The sequence below is a fragment of the Lemur catta genome, chromosome 1 (assembly GCF_020740605.2).
Source record: "Lemur catta isolate mLemCat1 chromosome 1, mLemCat1.pri, whole genome shotgun sequence".
Lineage (NCBI taxonomy): Eukaryota > Metazoa > Chordata > Mammalia > Primates > Lemuridae > Lemur > Lemur catta.
This window is the reverse complement of record NC_059128.1, coordinates 83,882,410-83,907,973: the sequence shown is the minus strand read 5'-3', so window position 1 is coordinate 83,907,973 and position 25,564 is coordinate 83,882,410. Positions and strand designations below refer to the sequence as shown.

At 33.9% G+C, this 25,564-nt stretch overlaps 1 protein-coding gene across 4 annotated transcripts in view; it reads left to right on the top strand.

Annotated features, from left to right (window-relative positions):
- Positions 1–25,564, top strand: part of DMXL2 (Dmx like 2) — a 145,399-nt gene that overhangs the window by 112,471 nt on the left and 7,364 nt on the right. Inside the window, exons 24-37 of one of the 4 annotated variants that reach the window (XM_045529227.1) lie at positions 866–1,947; positions 2,923–3,114; positions 4,817–4,893; positions 6,436–6,563; positions 9,127–9,375; positions 12,740–12,918; positions 17,605–17,735; positions 18,282–18,367; positions 18,784–18,985; positions 19,795–19,912; positions 22,583–22,645; positions 23,452–23,538; positions 23,620–23,741; positions 24,897–25,035. In XM_045529227.1, the coding sequence (XP_045385183.1) occupies positions 866–1,947; positions 2,923–3,114; positions 4,817–4,893; positions 6,436–6,563; positions 9,127–9,375; positions 12,740–12,918; positions 17,605–17,735; positions 18,282–18,367; positions 18,784–18,985; positions 19,795–19,912; positions 22,583–22,645; positions 23,452–23,538; positions 23,620–23,741; positions 24,897–25,035 (2,855 nt within the window). Of the gene's footprint in view, positions 1–865; positions 1,948–2,922; positions 3,115–4,816; positions 4,894–6,432; positions 6,564–9,126; positions 9,376–12,739; positions 12,919–17,604; positions 17,736–18,281; positions 18,368–18,783; positions 18,986–19,794; positions 19,913–22,582; positions 22,646–23,451; positions 23,539–23,619; positions 23,742–24,896; positions 25,036–25,564 lie in introns of all 4 variants that reach the window. The other 3 variants (XM_045529219.1, XM_045529243.1, XM_045529233.1) reach the window with 3 other exon arrangements.

Below are 25,564 nucleotides of genomic sequence, written 5' to 3'. Positions count from 1 at the left end.
GCCTTATAATGAAAGGCTTGGTTTCTCATGGCATTAACATAATTATTTGCTACTTATATATGTATAATAGTTTCAGAATAATAATACAAATATTTTTCATGTTAACGTGATTACTAAGAACAGCTTAAGCTTTTGTTTGCAAGTATTTTTGTTTTTATGATATATTCTGCTAAGGATGTGTAGTCAAATTATTTGTTTTAAAGTCACTTTTTGTAGTTCATCCCATAATTCAACCGTAGTTGGTTAGGCTACCAAGTTGATAGACAGATTTATTTAATTTTGCTTTTGCTTTTTGTAAAGTACTTTTTAAAATTTAATTTTCTTTTAAAATAATATAAAATGTTGATGTGGTTTAAAATAAAATATATAAAACCAAGGTATTTTCAGAGAAATCTAGCTTCTTCCCCTGTTTTACTGTCCCTTGTTAGTGAACCAGATGTTTTTGGCTTTTCTTTCCATTTAAAAAAAGCAAATATGCATATAAGCAAATACACATGAATGTGTGTTTGTATCTCCTCTCCACTTTTTTAAATAAAAGGTAGTCTACTATACGAAGTGATTCCCATCAGTATAGAGTGATGTCCAGAATACAGAGACGATAAACCTTTTTACTTAACGTTTCCTGAATTTTACTTTATCCTGGATATCACTCTATATTGATGGGAATCACTCCATAGCATATTGGGATATTTAAAAATCTCAGCTGTATAGTTTTAACGACTGCATGGATGTAGGGTAGTTTAACCTAGCTTAAGTTAATATTTATATTGCCTTTATTTTTAAGAAATGCTGACATTGTATGCTTTTGTAATGCAAGTACAGATTAACACAATTCTTTATTATTGTATCTGTTTGATTTCTGTAGTTATCATCAAATCTTGTAACCCAGTGGTGTTTAGTTTTTACAACTACCTTCGAACTCATCCTTTGCTTATTCGAAGAAACCTTGCCTCCCCTGAAGGAACTTTGGCAACCTTAGGTCTCAAAACTGAGAAAAGCTTTGTTGATAAAATTAACCTCATAGAAAGAAAATTATTCTTTACCACTGCAAATGCTCATTTTAAAGTTGGATGCCCTGTTTTAGCCTTGGAGGTACTCTCCAAAATTCCAAAAGTAACCAAAACATCTGCCTCACCTGCAAAAAAAGATCAGCCTGACTTCATTTCTAAAAAGATGGGTGATACACCGTCACAATCAAAAGCTCTGAGTGATGGCAATGGAAGTTCTAGTATTGATTGGTCAAATGTAACTTCGTCACAGTATGACTGGAGCCAGCCAATAGTAAAAGTTGATGAGGAACCTCTTACTCTTGATTGGGGTGAAGATCATGATAGTGCCTTAGATGAAGAGGAAGAAGATGCTATTGGTTTAGTAATGAAAAGTACAGATGCCAGGGGAAAAGATAGACAAGAAGATCAGAAGTCCTTAGACCCTAATATGTTATTGACTCCTCAGGAAGAGGATTGCCTTGAAGGTGATACTGAAGTTGATGTGATTGCTGAACAACTAAAATTCAGAGCTTGTTTAAAGATCCTTATGACTGAACTAAGAACACTGGCTACAGGTTATGAAGTAGATGGAGGAAAACTCAGATTTCAACTCTATAACTGGCTTGAAAAGGAAATTGCTGCCTTGCATGATATATGTAATCATGAATCAGTTATTAAAGAATATTCCAGTAAAACATATTCCAAAGTAGAGAGTGATCTTCTAGATCATGAAGAAATGGTGGACAAACCAGACATTGGTTCCTATGAGCGCCACCAAATAGAAAGACGAAGATTGCAGGCTAAACGAGAACATGCAGAAAGACGAAAGTTGTGGTTGCAGAAAAACCAAGATCTCCTGAGAGTGTTTCTTAGTTATTGTAGCCTTCATGGGGCCCAGGGTGGTGGTCTGGCCTCAGTAAGGATGGAACTCAAATTTTTACTACAAGAATCACAGCAGGTATGAACACTACTTTTGTTTTCAATCTTGGTTATTTCAGTGATTTCAATAGCTCTTCCAGTTATAGCTTAGTTCTTTTTGCTAGTTAATCTAAGTATGTTCATATTGTCTGTTTGTAGGAGGCAGATGTCTGTGTGAGTCATCTTATTTTTTTTTTTTGCCAACTTAAAAGGAAAATGTTTATGTAAGTTAACCCATCCCATTTAAAGTAAATTTGCTATGTTTAACTTAATTTTGAAGAAGAAAAAATATATACTTCCCCTATTAATAAATCACATCAAATAAGTAGGAAGTTTCAATAACAAGCCTGTCAATACATTGAAACTCCTTTTTATATTAAAAGTTAAAATGAAAGACAAATCCAGATTGAACATAGTTGATTGCAAAATATAATGCAATTTTGAACATTTAAAATTATGAAAATACACAAAATTGATGGGCAACACAACTAGGCACTTATACATTTTCCATTACGTGGAGAACACTAAAAATTTCTCTACTTTTTATCCATATCAGATAAATGATTTAAACCAAATGTTTGCTTTGGAAAGTCTTAACTTAGGATCTCAGTAGTATAAAAAGCAATAATTTTTCAGTCTGTAAACAGTAATCGTGTTTTTTCTCCTTTCCTTTTTTTCAAATATCAATTTTTACCACACAAAAACAAAACCAAAAAACCCATACAAACCAAAAACAGCAGCATATGTGAGTCTTCTTAGACTAAAGTTTTGGTAGTTAGGAAGAGGCTTAAAAGCTTGAGTGCATACTTGTGTCATGTGCATCTTTGTATCTTCTGCATCCAGCATAGTACCTGGTACATACTGGATGCTCAATAAATTTTTGTAAAATGAGTAAGTAATTGAACATATTGCTTTTACACAGTATTTATCACCAGTATTTTTGCCAGATAACTGTTAAGGTTTTTTTCCTTCATTTTGCACTACTTTGAAAAAAATAATTCACTGTCACCCGCAGGAAACTACAGTAAAGCAGCTCCAGTCTCCACTGCCATTGCCTACCACCCTACCTCTGCTTTCAGCAAGTATTGCTTCGACAAAAACAGTCATAGCTAATCCTGTATTGTACTTAAATAATCACATCCATGATATACTTTATACTATTGTTCAGATGAAAACACCACCTCATCCCAGTATTGAAGACGTGAAGGTAATGTAAAGTTTATGATTGTTTGATATTGTACACACTGAGAAGGTAAATATGTTATACTTGTCTTCTAATTTGAACTTAGAGGAAATATTTTAAAGTGCTCTTAGGTGCTACCTTTCTCATTCCTGATGAGTCAGTTCAAAACTATTTGTCCAATGAATGTAATTTAAAAATAAGCATTCCTCTTATTTCTGGAAAATTTATTGTGTTCCTTTAAGATAGGTAAATACCTTTTTGGTAATCAAACTAATTTTCTAGACAGTATTCTTGCCACTTAATATTCACGTAGACCTTCTATTCCCCTTAAATGAACCTTTAAGTTAGAAATATTTATGACTGTTTACATGCCAAGATAATATGAAGATATAAGTTGGGGAGTACTTGGAAGGGAGCCATGATTGATTAGAAATTGTCCCAGAGAAAGTGTCCTTATTACTGTTTCCTTGATGATTGTGCTTATTGGAAGCTGTACAATAGTTAGAGGCAATCAGAGTTTTGGAAGAGTTAACACCCCAAATTAAACCTATACTCTATGCTGAGATATGAAAAATTGATACATTCCAAAAAGTACTAGGATCAGACTTGCACTGTGCCAGCCTAAGTGTACTTGTGCTATGCTTTTTCCAACTCTAGTGGCTGAGGCACATTTCAGGTCCCCAGTATTCTTATTTTTTACTTGTTTTGTTTGACAGACAGGTTTATCTCTGGTAGTACATTTTTCTGAAGGCCTGGTCATATCAACATATTAGGAACTTCTAATCCATAGTGTGAATTAATCTATATCAGTATTTTAAGCAGGGATTTACTGCTCACATCAATCCATTAGAGACTTCTAATCTATATTTGTGCTTCTAATCCATGGTGTGGATTAATCTATATCAGTATTTTAACAGAGATTACTTAAATTGTTTCTTAGATGAATATGGAAATGTATATAAGGATATGAATATAAATTCTAAGTAAACATTTCTAGTTCCTAGAAATTTAGATAAGGCTTTCAAAGAGTAATCTGGATAAGGCTTCTAAAGAACATGAAACTATTTCTGAGGTACTTACAAATTTTAAGATTTTATGAGTCTGAAAATGTTGATTCAGTATGGTACTTCAGGTTGTAGTTTTTATAGTACATGGATAAATTTTAAACTTTCTAAATGTAAAATTCTAAGATTATCCCTTCTCAATGAATAGCAGGTAAATTACTTGCTTTCTGGAAAATCAGCCATTTCATACAGTGATTGATATATTTACTAAACAGATTTAAGTCATTCTTATTAATAAGGTTAAGTCTTTATTTTCATCAAAGGAAATTTCATAAGGCAAACTTAAATAAAAGCTCTGAAACTTCTACACTTATTTTGGTTTTGCTTTTTTGAATATTACTATTTAAGCTACTCGTTAGTAGGCTAGGACAAGACCCAGTTAATGCCAACATTGGCACTTTGCTCAGGGCCTGGTAAATGGCAGGCTCACAGTAAGTAAATATTGATAAAGATGTGTCTGAAACAATCAGCTTTGTTGTGGGCATGCAAATAAAGGTGGGTGAGAGTTATTTTAGAAGTTCTAAAGCACAGTTAGTAGTTTCATATAGGATCTAGTCTTATTTATAATATTGCTAGTTTCCTGGGTATTTTCTGATTTTTAAGATATTGCTGTTATGTAGAAATGTTAGTATAAAATGTAATTGTGGCTGTTTTGGTTTTAGGTGCACACACTTCATTCACTAGCAGCATCACTTTCTGCATCAATTTACCAAGCATTATGTGACAGTCATAGCTACAGGTAAAAAAAAAAAAAAAAAATCACCCAAAATAGCATTAATACAACAAAAACAACTGTTCCAGAGCTACATTAAGTTTCTATTTCCTAGGTACTGAAAATCCCCAAATATGACTACCATGTATATTTTAATAGATGAGTGAGAATCAGAAATAGTTATTTGTTTACTTGTCACCTAGTAACAACAGAAAAAAATAGAAAGTGACAAATAGTATATGTAAATTATCATCATTACCATCTTTTTTGTTTTTAAGAAAAAAGAGTTTACTGTCCAAAATAATTTCTAGTATGAAATTTTCTAATTTTTTTTCCTTAGGAGCTGTTGCTTTTTACATTGGATTAGCTTCTACTTGTTTCACTGGTTTTCAGTTGAAAGAAAAAATACTTTTGAAAAATGAAAAAGTTCTTTCCTAAAATCGAATTATTAAAATTAATTTTATTTACCCATTCACAGATAATGTAAAAGTCTTTAGAAGTGATATCAATTAGAAGTAATGGTTTGAATTTTTCTAAAAGTCAAATTTGCCTTCATCAGTCTATACTGTGCACTTTAATGACTAGGGCAATATAAGTAGTAAGATAATGAATCACTTGGAAAGATGGCTTAGATTTAAATGAATTATGTTAATAAATGAAAAGTTTGTAATGGAGTCACATGAAATTCACATTAAATATGTATAGCTTTTTTTTTTTTTTTGTAAATTTAGCAGCCTTTTGTGGGAACATTTGATATTGAATAAGGAATTACTCTCCCAAAATGGCCTGTACTCTGATTTAAGCCTAATTAAGCCATATCTAAATAACTCCAAAGATTAGAAATGTAAATAAATAAGGAAAAACAAGTTGATTTATTTGACTGTTGTCATCTAAATGATCAAAGACAACTTGATATCAGTCACTGGTTAAAATGGCACTAAATGAGAATTCAAATACATTGTTTTTAAATATGTTTTTTCCAGTCCTTGGTCTATGATTTACTCTCAGTGACTCAGCTTTACTTTCTGCTTTTATATTTTCCCCAACTTCACAAAGATAGCCATTATAAAGAGAGAAGTAAATATTTAGGGACATTTGGCTTTAGGTTTAGGTATTTCTAAAATATGATTGTCTAGATTTTACTTCATATTTTAATTTAGAGGTAAGCTTGCACAACTTTGCCGAACTAAGAAATGAAGCAAACTCATACCCTGAAACTTTCTACCTGCTATATCCTAATACCAACAATAGTCTTCTTACCTCAGACTTTAAGAAAATGTATGCAAATAGAAAAGATTTTAAAGTATTAAGTGGCATCTGGAAAAGATTTTAAAGAATTAAATGTCATCTGCCCAACATAGAAAAATTTGGTATTTGTTTTAAAAAAACTATCAATAAACATTTATAAGTACTTTTAAGAACTTTCTAAAATAAATTTTTTATTAGAATAGTACATTCATTTTTAAGAATTTTTGTTTTTTAATAATCATCTAAAATAGATGATGTACACAAAGTGCAATTATTACCTCTCTTAGAATGATAAATAACTGAACCTGTTTGTTTCAGCAGTCAGACAGAAGGAAATCAGTTTACAGGAATGGCTTACCAAGGACTTCTTTTAAGTGATCGTCGAAGACTAAGAACAGAAAGCATTGAAGAACATGCAACACCAAATTCTTCTCCTGCTCAATGGCCTGGTGAGAATTTAAGTGATTTTTTTTTTTCGATCTTCTATTTGGTGTCAGTTCCTTTTTAAAAAGCTACTTACTGGTTTTCTGATTGTTGCTGTTTGTGGATTTGGTGAATGGTTTTATATTTGTTTGTTTTTGATGATATTTTCTGCTATGGATTAGGAATTCTTTTTTTTTTTTTTTTTTTTTTTTTGAGACAAGAGTCTCGCTCTGTTGCCCGGGCTAGAGTGAGTGCCGTGGCGTCAGCCTAGCTCACAGCAACCTCAAACTCCTGGGCTTAAGCGATCCTACTGCCTCAGCCTCCCGAGTAGCTGGGACTACAGGCATGCGCCACCATGCCCGGCTAATTTTTTCTATATATATTTTAGTTGGCCAGATAATTTCTTTCTATTTCTAGTAGAGACGGGGTCTCGCTCTTGCTCAGGCTGGTCTCGAACTCCTGACCTCGAGCGATCCACCCGCCTCAGCCTCCCAGAGTGCTAGGATTACAGGCATGAGCCACCGCGCCCGGCCTGGATTAGGAATTCTTAAGTACTATAATATTGTCTGAAGACTCAGAAAGTTAAGGTTTCAAAAACTAACTGTCTTAACCAACATAAAAAAGCAAGGTCTTAACATTCTTCCTAAGGGTGAGCACATCATCTCTTTATTATCCTTAGAAATTCTGAAGTAGAGTCTTAGCAATATCACAGACATAGCTTTACACATATATCAGAGAAAATACGGTTATTCTCAGGAATGTCAATTTATAAAGATTGAAGTGACCATTCTGGGGTACATATATCATGCAGTCCGTCAGTCCTTCTCTTTCCCTGGTCAGCCGTCTTTCTCATTCTCCACTTCAGTTATTTCAAACTTTCTCCACTCCTTTTAGTACCTTAAATGTGTATTTAAAATTAGTGTAAGTATAGGTTTCTAGAAACATAGTGTTTTCATTTTAACTTCTTATTTTGAAATAATTTCAGAATTAAAAAATATTGTAAAAATAGTATAAAGAATTTTGTGTAACATTTCACACATATTCCCCAAATGTTAACATTATACCATGCCTGCTTTATCATTCTTTCCTTCTCTCTCTCTCTCACCCACTTACTATGTGTGTATGGCGGAGTGTAATTTTTTTCCTGAAATATTTGAGAGTAAGTTGCAGACATCAAATCCTTTTCCATCTAAATATTTCAGTGTGTATTTCCTAAAAACAGACATTCTCGTATATATCCGCAACACAGTTATCATATGTAACATTTGAATGTTGGTACAGTACTGTTGTCTAATCTACAGACCTTTTTCAAATTTTACCAGTTGTCTCACTAATGCCTTTTTCTGGTCTGTGTAACGTTTAGTTGCAATATCTCATTAGTCTCCTCTAATATGGAGCAAAGTTCCTCCATCTTTCTCTTTCATGACTGACACTTTTAGAGAGTACTGACCAGTTATTTTTTAAATGTTCCTCAGTTTGGGCTTTTCTGAGTTTTTCTTTTATTTTTTTTGAAATGGAGTCTTGCTCTGTCACCCATGCTAGAGTGCCAGGCGTCAGCCTAGCTCACAGCAACCTCAAACTCCTGGGCTGAAGTGATCCTCCTGCCTCAGCCTCCCGAGTAGCTGGGACTACAGTCATGCACCACCATGCCCAGCTAATTTTTTCTATTTTTAGTAGAGACAGAATCTCGTTCTTGCTCAGGCTGGTCTTGAACTCCTGAGCTCAAGCTGTTCTCCACCTCGGCCTCTCAGAGTGCTAGGATTACAGGCATGAGCCACTGTGCCCGGCCCATGTTTTCTAATTTTTTTTAGTTGCCTGGCCAATTTTTTTTAATTTTTAGTGGAGATGGGGTCTCACTCTTGCTCAGGCTGGCCTTGAACTCCTGACCTCAAGCAATCTTCCCACCTCAGCCTCCCAGAATGCTAGGATTACAAGCATGAGCCACCATGCCCGGCCTCTGATTTTTTTCTTAATGTTAGATTCAGGTTATGTATTTTTGGCAGGGATACCACAAAAAAGATGTGCCGTTGTCCCTTGTCAGTACAGAATATCAAGAGGTACTTGATATCAGTTGGTCCTATTACTGTCCCATAACTTTGATCATTTGGTAAGGTGGTTTCTGCCAAGTTTCTCCTTTGTAAATTGACTATTTTTGTCTTTGTAGTTAATCAGTATCTTTTGAAGAGATAGTTTGAGACTATGTAAAATATCATACTTTCACCTGTCACCTGCTAATTTTAGTACCTAATGATGATTCTTGCCTGAATCAGATATTACTGTGGGGTTATTAGGTGGTGATTTTTCTAATTCTATCATTCTACTTTGTAGTTGAAATTCTGCCATAAGGAAGAGCTTTCCTTTCTCTATTTATTTGTTTTATTCACTCATTTATTATATCAGTATCAATTAATGGATTCTTTGTAGGCTATAAACTATTCCTGTCATTATTTATTTTGTCCCTCAACTTGTGGAAATATTTATTTTTGCAGCATATAGATACATAATGTTAATTAAATTGCAAATTTTAGTGTTTTTTCCCTCTGGTGCTATTTCCTGATATGCTTCTTATGATATTATATACTCTTACAGGTGTGAGCTCACTTATTAATCTTTTGAGTTCAGCTCAAGATGAAGACCAGCCAAAATTGAACATTTTGTTATGTGAAGCTGTTGTTGCTGTTTACTTAAGTTTGTTGATACATGCTCTTGCTACAAATTCCTCCAATGAATTGTTTCGACTTGCAGCCCACCCATTAAATAATCGAATGTGGGCTGCTGTTTTTGGAGGGGGTGTGAAACTTGTTGTGAAACCTCGAAGACAGTCAGAAAATATTTCAGGTAAGAGAAGTTTGATACCAATAATGTATGTAAATGTAAATAATTTCTAATGTTAAAGATTTTTTAATGTTTTAAGAAATTTTATTTTGAAAATCAGCGATGTTTAATCATGCTTGTTAAGGACAGTAAATAACTAAACCCATGTTAGAATAAAAATATAGTTTGTTACTTTTATTTTTATATTAATAGAAATAACATTTTTGAGGATGATTAAGCAGGACATGTTTGAAGAGGTTAAAAAATAAATAGAGGAAAGATAAAGATAACTAAAGAGACAATGTTCAGGAACAAGGCCATAGAAAAACTATAGTTCTTTTTTTTTTTCTTTTTCCTTTTTTCCTTTTAATAGAGACAGGGTCTTGCTCTGTCAGCCAGGCTGGAGTGTGATGGTATGATCACGGCAACCTCAAAACTACTGGGTTCCGGTGACCCTCCTGCCTCAGCCACCTGAATAGCTGGGACTACAGGTGTATGCCACCACGCCTGGCTAATTTTTTTAACTTTTTGTAAAGATGGGGTCTTGCTGTGTTGCCCAGGTTGGTCTCAAACTTCTGGCCTCTAGCCATCTTCCCACCTTGACCTCCCAAAGCATTGGGATGACAGGCATGAGCTACCACCCTCAGTCTAGGATAGTTCTTAATTAGAGAAAGAAGATTTAAATAAATTCTCAAAATCTTTACATCTTTCTCTATGACCTTTACAGAGCATGCCATCAGTTGGCTTCAGATTAAGTTTATGGTTACATATAGGATAGTTGTACATGGTTTTTAAATTCCATTTTCTGTGTGTTTCTTCTGTTATGGACCAGAATATATTTTTCATTCTCCTTTTTAAGGTGGTAGGATATGGTGAGGTATAGACTTATTTATGCCACTTGAAAGGTTTCAATTTTGGTGCTGAAACATAGAAATCATCTTAATTCATCCTTAGAAATGGACATATTACAGATCAGGAATCAGTGGCACAGAGAGTTTAAGTGACGTAAGTTCTAACCTCTGTCCTCACTGCCCACAGTTCAGTTAAGTTCTGCATGAGTCAATGTAAGGGAGGTGATCTCACCAACTCTCAATGCTTCCATTCCCACTGTATGTGAAGCCTCTTAATCTTTTTCTTCCTACCTAGTTGTAGTCCACTTTTAACTTAAAAAGTTTTCCTCCCAAATCTCTTCTTTCCCTTCCTGAATTTTCTGAGTTTTATCTGTGGTAATTTTATCCATCAAGTCATCATCTATGCTTAAAACCTTCCAGGAAACATTCAAGTTTACATTAATTCATTCACTTAACCCCTACTATCTGCCAGGCAGTGGTCTAAGCTTTAGGGATATGGAAGTGAGCAAAACAGACACATCCTTTACCCTCGTGATATTTATATCTAGTTAATTTATACAATAAATTTACATAATAAATAATATTTCAGGAATGACAAGAACTGTGATAAGAAATACATCAGAGTAAGTGGAAAGAGAGTAATGAGGGAATGGGGGTGGGATCAGTTTAGTTATGGTAGTCAGAAAACATGTTTCTAATGAGACAGCATTTGAGCAGAGCCGTAGGGAAGTCAGGAGTCATACCATGCAGATTATCTGGGGCCAGAGCATTCCAGGCAGATGGAGTGGTGAGTACAAAGCAGTAAGTGCTGAGGCAGAACTGAGTTTGGCTTTTTCCAAGAACTGCAAGGAGACCATCATGGCTATCATCAATGAGGATGGGAGGTTGGGTGGGTGTTGTAGCAGGTGAGCTTAGAGAAGTAGCTGGGGGTAAGGTCATTTAGGGCTTCATAGATCATGGGAAAGACTTTAGTTTTTGTTCTAAGAAAGATAGGAAACTACTGAAGGGTTTTAAGCACAAGATTGACATAATTTGATTTAGGTTTTCGGAAGACCCACTAGGGCTGCTTTGTGGAATAGACTGTGCAGCAAGAATAAAAGTAGGGAGCCTGGGTAGGAGGCTATTGTAAGAGTTCGCATGAAAGATAATTGTGGGTTACCATGAATAGATAAACAAAATGTGGTATATGCATACAGTGGAACGTTATTCTGTCATAAAGAAGAATGAAGCACTAATAAATGCTACAATCTGCATGAACCTCAGGAATATTATGCTGAGTCAAAGAAGTGAGACACAAAAGGTCTCATATTGTATAACGCCATTTATAAGAAATATCCAGATTAGGTAAATCCATAGAGACAGAAAGATGGTTGCTGTGGGCTCAGGGGAGGGAGAAATATAGAGTGAGTGGTTATTGGGTTCGGGGTTTCCTTTTGGGGTGAGGAGAATGCTTTGAGACTAGATAGAGGTGGTGGTTGAATAACATGTAAATGCACTAAATTCCACTGAATTGTGCACTCTAAAATGGTTAATTTTATGATATATAAAATTCACCTCAATGAAAAAGAGAATGGTGGTTTAGCCTATGGTGGTAGCAATGGACAGAGTAAAAAGTGGTCATATTCTGGATAAAATTTGAGGTGAGAGCTGATGAATTTGTTGATGAATTGTGCGTGGGTAAGGGAGAAATAGGAGTTAAGATAAAGTTAACATTTTCCGTGATGGGGAGTTTAGGAGAGGAGCAGGTTGACTTTTACTTTCTGATCCTCCCATATATAATTATTTTCTGAATCCTTTTGATATTTCTTTTATGTATCCTTCACATCTAATCCTTCCTCTAGTTTTTAGCACCCACCATACTAGTTGAGGCCATTCTTATGTCTTCTTATTCCATCTTCCTCTCTGATCAAACAAAGCATACCTCATCATGTGGTTAAAGCTTAGGAAGCTTTAGTGAGAACGGTTTAGGAAGCTTTAGTGAGAAGGGCCTATAATGTTAGTTCCCAGCTTCATGTCCACAGGCTGGGACCTAACTCTAGACTTTGTTGTTGTTACTCCCCTCCTTGACTGCTGTCTAGCAAGGGTAGTTTACCCAAACCTGCTTTGGTCATTTGTTTATGTTGTCCTTTCCCATCTTCCCGTTGAGCTTCTGCCCTTCTTTTAAGGCACACTTTTATATCCTACATATACAGTGACTCTTTCTTGAACCACATAGCCAGAAATAATCATTTACTTGCATTAATACTTATTGGATATACCATTTATTTAATACATTGTATACAGAATTACTTTAATCCTTATTGTGTACAGCACATAGGCTACGTCATGGCAAGGGAGGCTTTAATGCTTTATCCGCATCTGCATCTCTGACATGACTGCTGGAAAACTGTTGCAGTAATTAGAAAAGTTTAGAAGCACAGATAGAAGTAATTGAGTCTCATCTAGAACATGGAAAGAGTAGGATGAAAAGAAAGGTTAAGTGTATGAATTAATAATGGAAAAGAAATGCTAATTTTTGTTCTTGTATCTTTATTCAGCACCCCCTGTTCCCTCTGAAGACATAGATAAACACCGTAGGAGATTTAACATGCGAATGCTGGTTCCCGGAAGGCCTGTAAAAGATGCTACTCCACCACCAGTGCCTGCAGAAAGACCATCTTACAAAGAAAAGTTCATTCCTCCTGAACTCAGTATGTGGGATTATTTTGTTGCAAAGGTAAGGAGTGTGAGGAACACAGGCTTTAGTTTACGTGTGTCTATTTTACTAACTCTTGTGTATGTATCACACAGGAATGATGGGGTAGCTTTTGGATTGAGTCACCATAGTTTAGACATTTAATTTCTTAAGTCCAGAAACTGAATAGTCATAGTAAACTCAGGGATGATAAGATACTTGATGATTTATGAAACAAAACTAAAATCATCTGGGACTTAGGTATAAACCAGAAGTCAGCTTATTAACATCCAGTGAGCATCATCTTTTTCTAGTGACTGGAATACTTGTATCTACTGTCTAGGCACCCCTCTTCTGACTATCCGTAATTCCTTGGTCAGCATGGAATTAGAGTAAAAGGAGATAGATAGACATTTGGGGGTTTTATCAGGCCATGGTGATACCCCATGTCATATGTCTGTTTTCCTGAGAGGAAAGAAAACTTCTCTGGGAATTAGAGTACTCACAGTGACTAGATCCATTGTAACCCCATTTCATACCATGTTGATACCTGCTTTTCTGTACTTTTTTTTTTTTGTTGTTGTTGTTTTTGCTCATCACCCTCCTTCTGTTGATATTTCCCTCTTTAATATGTTAACACTGTTCTCACCTTGCTGTGCATGCATATAAGGGAATACATCTATAATGCCTCTTCCCATTTTTACATTTTTATTAGATCTCATCTTAGAGTTCTTAAGGTGCTGATCCCACTCTGTTTTTGGTAGGCTAAGCTGATTTTTAGAAAGTTTTTCAAAGTGAGATTTGAAGCTTTGTTTTGTTATCTACAGACTTTGATTATGCTGGTGGGTCTCAAAGTGTGGTCCAAGAACCAGCAGCATCAGCATCTTTTGGCAACTTATGAGAAATGCAAATTCTTTTCAAACCCACCTCAGACCTACTCAGTCGGAAACTCTGGGAATGAGAATCAACAATCTGTATTTTAACTCTAGATGGTTCTGATGTGTGCTAAAGTTTGAGAACCACTAGGTCAGGCAAATTGTGAGTGCAGATTTCCAGGTTTACATTATATCAGGATCTCAGTTTATACTTCCAGGATCATTCTGGCTTGTCCCTGGAGGCTGCTGATGGAGTTGCATTTAATTGTATTTATCTAATAAGCCAGGGAATTAATAAAATCTTTTAAATATTTATAGGCAGTTCCTACCCCTACATTTCAATTTAAAATTTCCCTTTGCGATTATGAAAGCCCATTACATCATGAATGTGCATGATGACAACACTAACATTTGTAATGTGCCAACTTAATTTTTGATTTCCAAAAATGTTTCTTCCTGAAAATGCGTCAATATAAGTTTTGAAAATTCGGGAAATGTAAAAAAAGTTATAAAAAAAGAAATTAGCATTCATCTACCCAAAGATAACTGTTAACACTCTGGCAAACTTGCTTCTAATCTTTTTTCCTCAGATTTAAAAATAGCTGGGCCTGGTGGCTCATGCCTGCAATCCCAGCACTTTGGGGGGCTGAGGTGAGAGGATCACTTGAGGCCAGTAGTTTGAGACCAGTCTGGTCAACACAGTGAGACTTTGTCGCTACAAAAAAAAAAACAAAGTATAAACACACACACACACCCCACACATATAATTGATCACTATATTTAATTTTAAATTTGTTTTTTTCAATTAATGTTACAAGATAATTTCCCATACCATTAAAAACATATATAGCTATCATTAAAAAACCTTTATTATGAAAAACAAACATAAACAAAAGGAGAGATAATACTATATGAATCATTATCTACCATCATCCAGCTTCAAAAATTATCAACTCATGGGCAGTCTTGTTTCATTTATACCTCTACCTGCTCCTTAGATTGTTTGGAAGCAAATCCAAGAATCATGAAATTTTATTCATAAATATGTCAGTATTCATTTTTTAAAAAGAAGTGTTTTGAACAGAACTATGCTAGAGTTATCATACACACAGACACCCACAATTTTTTAATATTATCAAGTATTAAGACAGTGTTCACATTTTCCCAATTGGATCTTAAATGTTTTTGTACAGTTGGTTTGTTTAAATCAAGATCTGAAATAAAGTTCACACATTGCAAGTGGTTGTTACATTGTAAGTCACTTTTTTTTTGGATATGTGTGCGATTAAGAGAAGGGTGTGGTGATGTTTGTTTTGTTTTACTTTTTTATTATTATTATTATTTCAGCCTATTGTGGGGGTACAAAAGTTTAGATTACGTGTATTGCCCTTGCCCCCCCCCACCATAAGTCACTTTTAATCTATGGGTTCTACCTCCATCTCTTTTTAAAACTTACTTTTTTTTTTTGCCCCCAAAAGAATTTGAGCTGTAGAATTTCAGAATAAATTTTGGTGATGGCATCCCCATATTTTGTTCCTCTAAATGTATTCCTCTGAATTCCGTATTTCCTGTGAAGTGAAAATTACACCCGATTCCACTTTGATTGGGTAGGGAAGAGGGAGTATAGGATTAACTTCATGGGTGGTTTTGTGTATTTCAGTCAGCAAGCACTCTTTTTGTGATGTTAGTTGTTGATTATTCCCTAAATCCATTATTTTAGTGGGAGCTTTAAATTATGATAATATAATCCTGTCATTCTGGAATATGTCTACCAAACTAGTTACACTGAAGTACATTTTGAATGGGAAAGACAGAATAAATGCTTTATTCTTCGCTTTTATGTACAGTTTTCAAAATGATCCTTCAGAGGCCAGTAAGTTTTGTTTTACTTTTAGTTTTGTTACGATCTTATGGATTTAAACATATTTTATATGGACATTTTGATTTAAGCACATTTTATATGGACATTTAAAAGCATATTTTATATGTTTTAATCCATTGCAGCTGTTATGCTTATGGGTGCTCAGATTATCCCATCTTTGCCAGTGAGACCCTCTTCCAGTTGGCTCCTGAATCTTTTTGAGACTATTCCACTAGTCTTTGAGTTTCCTTATTTTCTAATATAAATTACTTATTTTAATATATACTAAATAATACACCTAGGCTAATCATACACATTTTCCACCCCAGGATGGGAACAATCATTTCTACAAAAAACCTGGTTCTTTTTTGTGGGAAATGATATTTAGCAACCACAGTGAGATGCTGGGGTGCTCATTCTTACTGGGTTTCTAGATAAGCATCAATTCTAATGACTACATACCTATTCAGTTTGATGAATATGCATGGTTAATCATTTGCCTATCAGAGATTTGATGTATTTATTTGTCCATTTTTATAAATAATGCTGAGATGAATATCTTTTAAGATAAATCTTCTTTATGTTCTGATGATTAAGAAGTAGTAGGTCAAAGAGTATGAACTTTAATAAGGCTTTTGACACATATTGCCAGATTACTTTCTAGATTACTAATTTGTACTCTCTTGAGAGTAGTGAGAGAGTACATCTGACTTTACCCTCATTAGCATTAAGTATTCCTTTTTTATTTTTGTTAATTTGATAAGTAATTTTTTTCCCTCTTAGTGACATTAAAATGTTAATGATCTTATTGCCATTTGATTTTCCAGTTTGAGGTATTGACTGTTAGTATTCTTAACTGAATTATCTTTTGGGATTATAGTGTTTTTCCTTGTTTTTGTTTGGATTTTTTATTTATTACAGATATTATTTATCTTATACTTTTTCCAATTTATTTGATATTTAATTTTGTTTATTATGTTTTTGATGCATATAATTTTTTAAAGTTTATTTAATCATATCCATCTATACTTTCCCTTGTGATTTATTACATTGTTTTTAAGCAGAGAAAGTCTTTTCCACTAATAAATATGCTTACTTTTTATTATTTTCTTTTCTTTCTTTTTCTTCCTCCTCTTTTTTAACTTTTAACTCTCTTGTTTGTCTAGAATAAAGTGAGGATCAGACAGGATCAGACTTCATCTCCCTCTTCATCTCCTATCCACACACAATCTAACTAGTTCTAGCATCATTTAATCCTTCCTTTTCCCCCTTGATTTAAGATGTTATAAATTCTTATACTATTTTTGTACTATATTTTTGCATCAATCAATTGCTAGAGTGCATTTTTCATAACTACTTATTTTAATATACACTAAGAAATACTACCTTTTGTTTTAAAAGATTTCTCAGCTTGTCTGTTTTTTCTTCCCTATGAACTTTAGAATCATTATCAAGTTCCAAAGAAGGAAAAGAAATTTCCATGAGAATTTTTATTGAAATTACTTAAAACCTATATAAGTTAACTTGTAATGAATTATAGTTTTTATGCATTTCAGTCCCCTCAGATAGTTTCAGAAGGGTTTATAATTTCCTTCACTGGAGCTCTCTCACAGTTTTCATAGTTTTTCTTTGGAATTTTATGTTTTTCAATGTATCTTTTTCCTTTAGACTTTTCTAACTTTTTATTGCTGATATATAAGAAGAAAACTATTGATTTTTAAAAATATGTGTTATCTAGCTACTCCATTATTTTATTGAATCTGAGAGTTTTACCCAGTTATCTTGACTTTTGTAGGTCTAGCATCATCTGTAAAAAAAAATTATTACTTACATTGACCCTATTTAAAATGTTTAAAGTTAGAACAAAAATAATTATATATTTTAAATATTTATATATATCTAAAATATATAATATATAAAATATATGCTTAAATATATTTTATATGTTTATAAAATTATATATTTTAAAAATAACTTTACCTTTTATTGCAGCCATTTCTCCCTTTGTCTGATAGTGGTGTTATATATGATTCCGATGAAAGCATTCATAGTGATGATGAAGAAGATGATGCCTTTTTTTCAGATACACAAATACAGGAGCACCAAGATCCAAATTCCTATAGGTAAATAAGACTTTTTTTTTTCTTGTTGCCTTTTTTTGGTAGAAAATCCTGATGTTATTGATTTTAAATAACATTATTACCATGAATTTATTAAGGAACTGACTTATCTTTTCAGGTTATGAATTCTGTACCTTTGAGATCAATTTCTAGATAATTTCCTTCACATTCAGTTTCAAAGAATAGCTTTCATGCAGAGTGCAAATACAAACATTTTTAGTGAAAAAAATATGTAGTTTATTGATGTGCTATTAGATTTTAACATATAATTTATTGACGTGCTCTCAGGTTCTGTGTGACTGTGTGGTAAATAATTTTTCCACCAGGTAATTTTCAGATATTGCAAGGATGATTGATATATTACTGCATATCTTTTATTTTTGAAGACTACAAAGGTGCTGTTTTTTTATAGCAAACTTCAGTGACAGCTTTTTTTCTGAGTTGGAGATTAGGTAAACAATTGACAAGGAACATCACTATGCTTCTTCTATGTTTTTAATTTTCAATTAAAGAGAATGTTTCCTTTTGCCCCCCCCCCCCCCCCAACAGCTGGGCTCTTCTACATTTGACAATGGTTAAGCTAGCACTTCACAATGTCAAGAATTTCTTTCCCATTGCTGGACTGGAATTCTCTGGTAAGTTTGGAATTTGAAAATTAATGTTATTAAATATAATAAATTACCATCAAGTTTTTCTTTACAAAATCTGTATAAAAGGCCATTTGGTACTTTAAAATATTACATTGGAGATTTTATAAAGTCTTGTTTATTTTAGGCACCAATCTATAACTTTATAGCAAGAATTACTGTGTACATAGAAGATTGAAAGAGCAGGAAACCAGATTGGGGAATCTAGACATTTCCTCAGCTTTTAGAGAGCTGGCCTTCTGTTATTTTCAAAGCATTAGGTGTCCAAACTGTATTAGATTGACATTTTCACATTTTTTCATATTTCCAGAAGTCTTGGCTCTAAGATTTTGCATTTTGTGAATAGGTGGATGACGATCAATATTTTTTGTTAAAATAAAATGACATATTCTGTCACCTTTTAGAGCTGCCTGTAACATCACCATTAGGTCTTGCTGTGATTAAAAACTTGGAGAACTGGGAACAGATCCTGCAAGAGAAAATGGATCAATTTGAAGGTCCACCCCCTAACTATATCAACACATACCCAACTGACCTTTCAATAGGAGCTGGACCAGCTATTCTTCGAAATAAAGCAATGCTAGAACCTGAAAATACTCCATTCAAGTAAGAAAGCTCTTATAATGCTGATGAGAGTGTAGCTTGGTTTAACTTTTCTGGAAGATAGTTGGCAAAATATGTCAATAGCCTTCAAAAAAAATTTATAACTTTGAAACTGCAAACCTATTTTTAACAGTATACTCTAAAGAAAACATCAGAAATCAGGATAAAAGTTTTTTTCCCGGTATTACCTATAATTCAATAGGCATATCACTTGTATAATCAGGAAAATGCCTTTATCGTATTACTTTATGTATTTTTGTTGTTTTCAGAACTCTTACAGAAATTTTTTTGGGTGATAACCTACATATGCAAACAAGGTGCTACTGACTTTTTTCAGTAATTTAACAGTAAACACATTTTGGGTTTTTTTTGAAATGTTGATCTTCTACCTCCCATCTAGGCCCCTTTTGATAAGCAGCATGCTTTTTTTTTTTTGTGAGGCAGCTGCCCATGAGTATTGCTTATAAGCTTGAAAGAACAAGGCTTTTTAGCTTATTAGGTTATTAGAAATGAAATCTGTGACTTTATGTTCATTGGTGATATGCTTTAACCAGAAGGACCAACCTAAAGTATAATTTAAAAATAAAAAGAGATTCATTTGGCTCTCAGCTTAACTATTTCATTCCTTGTAGCTAGAGAATTAATTGCTAGATAAAGGAATGATTTTTAGAACTAAAAATAAATTATAAAATTTTCTAGAGCAGTGTCTTCTTTGTAATAGATTGTGGAAGTTTTTAAAAAAAGTATCTGAAAATATGAAACACATTTTCTATGGACTATAAAATAGTGTAATATGTTAATTTTTTTAATAGGTCCCGAGATTCTTCTGCACTTCCAGTGAAACGACTTTGGCATTTCCTTGTTAAACAAGAAGTCCTTCAAGAGACGTTTATTAGATATATTTTTACTAAGAAAAGAAAGCAGAGTGAGGTATCTTGAGAAAAATCTTTTCTGTTGCAATTTTTCCTTAGTTTACCGTTTTAATGATTTCAGTGCTTGGTGTATTTTGAAATTTTCTTTTTGGTAGAACTTATTTTATTAACTTTCTTATATCATGGGTAATAGTCAAGGTTTACCAAATTATAGCAAACTTCTTTTAAGATAATACCTTACAATTTTCATTTCATAGCAATGAAACAGCATAGGTCACGTTGTATAATCATGCAAAAGTTGGTACTTCCTTTATAATATTTGTCACTGGGCCTTTACATGTAATAAACATGGTGGTAGATGATTTGAGGACTTTAATATATAAACAAGTGTACTCTGTAATATGATCCTCCAAATATCATTTAATTAAAAATACAATATAGTCCTTTAAAAGCATTTTATTTATTTAGCATTTAGAAATGAAGAGGATAAACACTGGAAGCAACAAATTCAGGATAATTTTGTGAAAGAATAAACTATAGAAATACCAAATACAAAATGAAAGGAGATTGCTCTTACGAAGTGTGGCAGGTTCTGCATTGCATGGTGATTTTTAAGCTAGTATAATTAGCAACACGATATCAGACATGGTTCAAGAAAAATCACGAGTTTGGGAGTCTGGCAAATATCATCTGCCTTACAAAAGGAGGGTTACGAAGACCTTTGATAGGAGCATTTCAGTCTGGCCATTTAATGAGGTGTAATAAGCAGTTTGAAGAATGTTTAGAGTAGAGTGATAACTAAGAATTTGACAAACATAATCTATGAGAAGAGAAAAAGGAATTATATTTCACTTAGAAAAGTGACAACTGAGAGAGACAGTCCATATGACTCAATTTCCCAAGGTAAATATATAGAACTGCTTCTCAGTTTTTTCTCATACCTAGGGCGGCAGAGCCTACCATATTCATTCTTTTAACTAGTCACCGCTTACCTGGATAGTAATTGTGGTAAGCCCTTGTAAACAGTCATTTATTTTCTCTATGGATTTAAAAATTGTATATTTAAATGAAGAAGTGGAGGAATGGACTATAGAGATTCTTTTGAGTCCTATATTATTATTATAAACTTTTTGATAACAAAAGACACTGATGGTAGTGAAATTATTGATGTCAGCCTTGTTAGGGAAATCACAGAGCCAAGTTATTTGCCTCTTTAATTTAAACCACTGTGTACAGCATCTCCTATAGTGATACAGAGTCCAAATTCCATAAAATAAGATATAGAAATCTAAGAAATGAATTTAAAATAAAAGATTTTTGCTCAGTTATGGCTATGTTATTCACAGAAAGCCAGTTCACTGAACGATCAATTTTCTGAGTGTTCTTCAAACTATTAAATTTAATGATTTATCAAAAATATGTTTTAGCTATTCATAAAGTTTATAGCAATTTGATTTGGTTGGGTCATCAGAGCTTTAGAGTGCTGTGGGAATCCAGGTGTCTTCAATTTCTTGGACTCTCACACTTTTTCCCTTGAGGACCTTTTCTCTCCCTGCTAGTTTACCTCTTCTTTAATGAATGAAGTCTCTCTTCCATCATGCCCCTCAGTCTCTTTCATTTTCCTTCTGGCAGAAGGGTCCCTGTGAACAGGGAAATGGGACAGAGATGAATTGAATATTTCTTAATGTGTCAAGCAAGCATCAGTTGGCTCCAGGGAAGGGAAGTACATAACTGGGAGTTGGGATGGAAGAATTTTTTATCATGTACCCTTTTGAATTTGAAAACATTGAACGAAATTACTCTCTTGTCCAATGCTGTCCAGTAGAACTTTCTCTGATGATGGAAATCTATATCTGTGCAGTCTAAGATAGTAGTCACCAGCAACATATGGTTATTGAGCACTTAAAACGTGGCTAGTGTGACCGAGGAACTGAATTTTTAATTTTAGTTTCAGTTAATCTGAATTTAAATAGCTACATATGGTTAGTGGCTGCTGTATTGAATGGCACTGACTGCTGAAAAGTTGTTTTCATTACAAAAAAAAAATCATGAAATAAACGTTAAGGATGTTAGGACAAAATAAAAACTGGTCACTAGGCTTAGAAATATGCAAAATTTATTTAAACTACTCATCTAATAAGAGTGCTTTATGTTTATAAATTGTTAAATAGGATTTTAGTAGTCACTAAACATGGCTATCTGTATGACTTCTTTCCCATGCCTCATTTTAGCAAAGATTTACTTGTAAGGAGAAAAATCATATGATTACTCATGTTCCTTATGAATAAGAATGAAATAATTATCAGTACTTTGAATCTGTGTTTAGAAATAAATAGCTTTAGTTTGTATTTGAAATCAACCCCTGTAGGATAGGAATTTATGTAGTACAGAATACATCTGCTCATATAAGTGGGTTTTGTTTTTAGAGGTGACAGTTTAAAGAACCTTAAGTTACATACTGGTATACAAATAACTAATTTTTATTTTGAAATAGCTTTTATGTTTTCATGTGTATGTGATAGTCATACTAATTTTGCCCTTTTGGCTTTCTGTTGTGTTTATCTGAGATGCCATTGTTTTACTGAGTTCAATTTTTTCTTAATTTTGAAAATTCATTTTTATCATCTTTAAGTGATGGAGTGGCCATTTCAGCTTGAAATTTTTCATTCTTTTTATAATTTCGTTCCATGCATGTGTTTTGTATTTGTGACGGTGTGGTGTTACTTAGTCTGTAGAAGAACATGTGGAGCAGGTCAAACAAAACCACGTAGCAGAAGATTGCCACATCAAGGTAGTATTCCATGCTCTTGTATGTAGCTCATTCTTTAAAGTTCAAGGATCTAACACCTGATCTTTAGTACTAACCGTGACCTGCCCAGCTGGCTAACCATTCAGAGAACTCATCGCTCCTGTACCACCTCGGTGGCCTAGGGGAGGAGATGCTTCCCTGTGTCTGGCTTGCTCTACCTTGCCATTGGTTCTTCTCTTTCTTGCTCCCTGTTCCATCTTCACTTCTGTCACTTTTCCCAATCAGTTCTTAAGCATGGCTGTTTTATCTTTGCTGCTTCTTGATTCTACCTCCTCTTTCCTTCCCATCACCTCTGACCCTCAGCCATTGTGCCTTCCTCTCATCAGTCTCCTTCATTCCTTTCTGACTATTGTCCTCCTGTCCAACTTCTCCTTTTTTCTCTCATTACTCTTATTTCAGAGTGCTTCATCTCTTGTATGGTTTCTTTTTCTATGGCCTTTCCTCCACTCTGTGCCTCTTAATGTGTACACGTTCTTTTTGCAGAATATTTGCATACTTCTGAAAGAGCTAAAAGAGATAAATTACTAATGAAAATACATTAGCCATCTTTTGTGAAAGTTAATCAGTATCTTATAATCACAGTGGAAATCTTTATAATTGGGGTGATTACAGGACATAAGAGAATTTAAGGAAATTTTCCAAAGCTAATTTTCAACACACTAAAGTTACTCTTACCTTTTTTCTTCCTGTTGATGCTACATTTTCTTCTTATCCTACTTTTAAATTTTGTGGGCTGTGCATATCTGTATATAGAGCACCAATTAAAACCGCTGACAAATGTTTTCTAGGTTGAAGCTGATCTGGGCTATCCAGGTGGAAAGGCAAAAGTTATTCATAAGGAATCCGATATGATCATGGCATTTTCCGTTAATAAGGTAAAAGCTTTAGTCATTATAAAGAATATACTTCTTTTTAGTGAAACTGCTTAAATCATTGACTGTGCTTTTGCCTTGTAGGCAAACTATAATGAAATTGTTCTGGCTTCAACACATGATGTTCAAGAACTTGATGTTACTTCTCTACTGGCCTGTCAGTCATACATATGGATTGGAGAAGAATATGACAGAGAATCCAAAAGGTTTGTTTCATAGTCAATTTTAAATGCAGTTTTCTTCAAAAAGTACCCACTTAATGGTTATGCACATAATTTGAATTATCTCAAAAAATATGTATGTATGTATAATCTTTCTCTTCATTTAGGTAAGAGACAAGTGTAATTGGTTTGGCTGCCAATAAAAGGCTTTGCCTACATTAATGAATAAATTACTCTTCTGCCATTAAACCCTGCTCTATTCGTAGTGTTTCAATCAGAATAATCCCTGACACCAAAGCCTAATGCTGACAACTGCCACTTTGACATTTAACCCCAAAGAAATGTCAGGAATTACACAATATTTGGTAAATTTATCTGATCTGGATAATTAAAGCAAAACATAATATATACAAATATATTAATTAGACTAATTGATGAGTTACATTTACTGAGTAATCATACAGTGATCTTTTTGATTATCACCTGATAAGAATACCTTTTTTACAGATAAAAATGTAGACAGCTTAACTTTTCATTAAAGCTATGCACACTACACCAGGAATGTTTTGTAATACTTCACTATTTGGGGGGTTTCTCTGCCATGTTTGCTCTCCCTTTTGCTTTTCTCCAGACTCTTAGAAATTTTATTTGCTTGGGAATGGTGCCCTGTCTCCTAGTTCTGTTGAATTCTGTCCTTTGTTAGTATATAATATAACTAGGCTTCAATATCACATTTCAGAGTAGATATAACCATGTAATGTTATATATCCCATCATAAAAATTACTTTCACATTTTTATGTGATGATAAATTAGTATATTCCAAGAAATCTTTAAACTCAAATTTCTATAAAATGTATTAATTTGATACATGGGATATCTGTACTTGAAGAGAATATAGCTTTATATTTGATCACAAAATTTGTATTAAATGCTTTAATACTTTAAAAATAACATTTGTTTCATCTCATACAGCAATAAAGTTGCCCCCAAACATTAGCCTAAATTTATATTTTGCCTAAACAGAAAAAGTTAACCAGTACTAAAATTGGCTATGATGACAACTTGTACCTAAGTTTTCCTCACAGATATTTATTTTGTGTTTAAATAATGTCCTCTGGGTAACATAAGAAGCTCTGTAAATGGAATTTGTGTTAAGAGACAATAGAACTTTCACAGTAACAGCTGAATGTTTTTCACAGTTCAGATGACATTGATTATCGTGGTTCCACTACAACTCTTTATCAACCCAGTGCAGCATCCTATTCAGCAAGTCAGGTGCATCCCCCTTCATCTCTGCCGTGGCTGGGCAGTGGACAGACCAGCACTGGAGCTAGTGTGGTACGTTGCTTACTATTAGGTATGGTTTCTGGATAGAGACTCTCGGAAAAGTGAGCTGAAATCACTGACATAAAAATGACCGTAGAGATCAGGGTCAGTGACCAGTAGATGCACTGTGATAGTAACAGCTAACATTGGTTGTGACTTTCTTTGTGTCAGGTGCATGGTTTTTATCAAAACAACCTTAGGTGGTAGGTGCTATCATTACCTTCCATTGTCTTTTTATAAGTGAGCAAACTGAGACAGAAAATGGCAAAGTTAAAGAGGAATTTGTGTCTCCTTATAGTGTTTGAAAGTACATCAATGACATTCCTGTTAGTCACTGTAGTCGAAGGGGTCTCCTAATCTTCTAGTCTGAAGAATCTGAAGGTATTCCTGATGGTCCTCAGGGAGGGGCACTTGGAGGAGAGTTCCCCTCATCACTAGATGAAACCGCGTGGTAGCCTCATAGCCCAGGGCTATACCAGCAAGTGACTGTGCTTCCTCAACCTGTTCAGACAGGTGTTCTATGTACATGGTCAGAAAATCA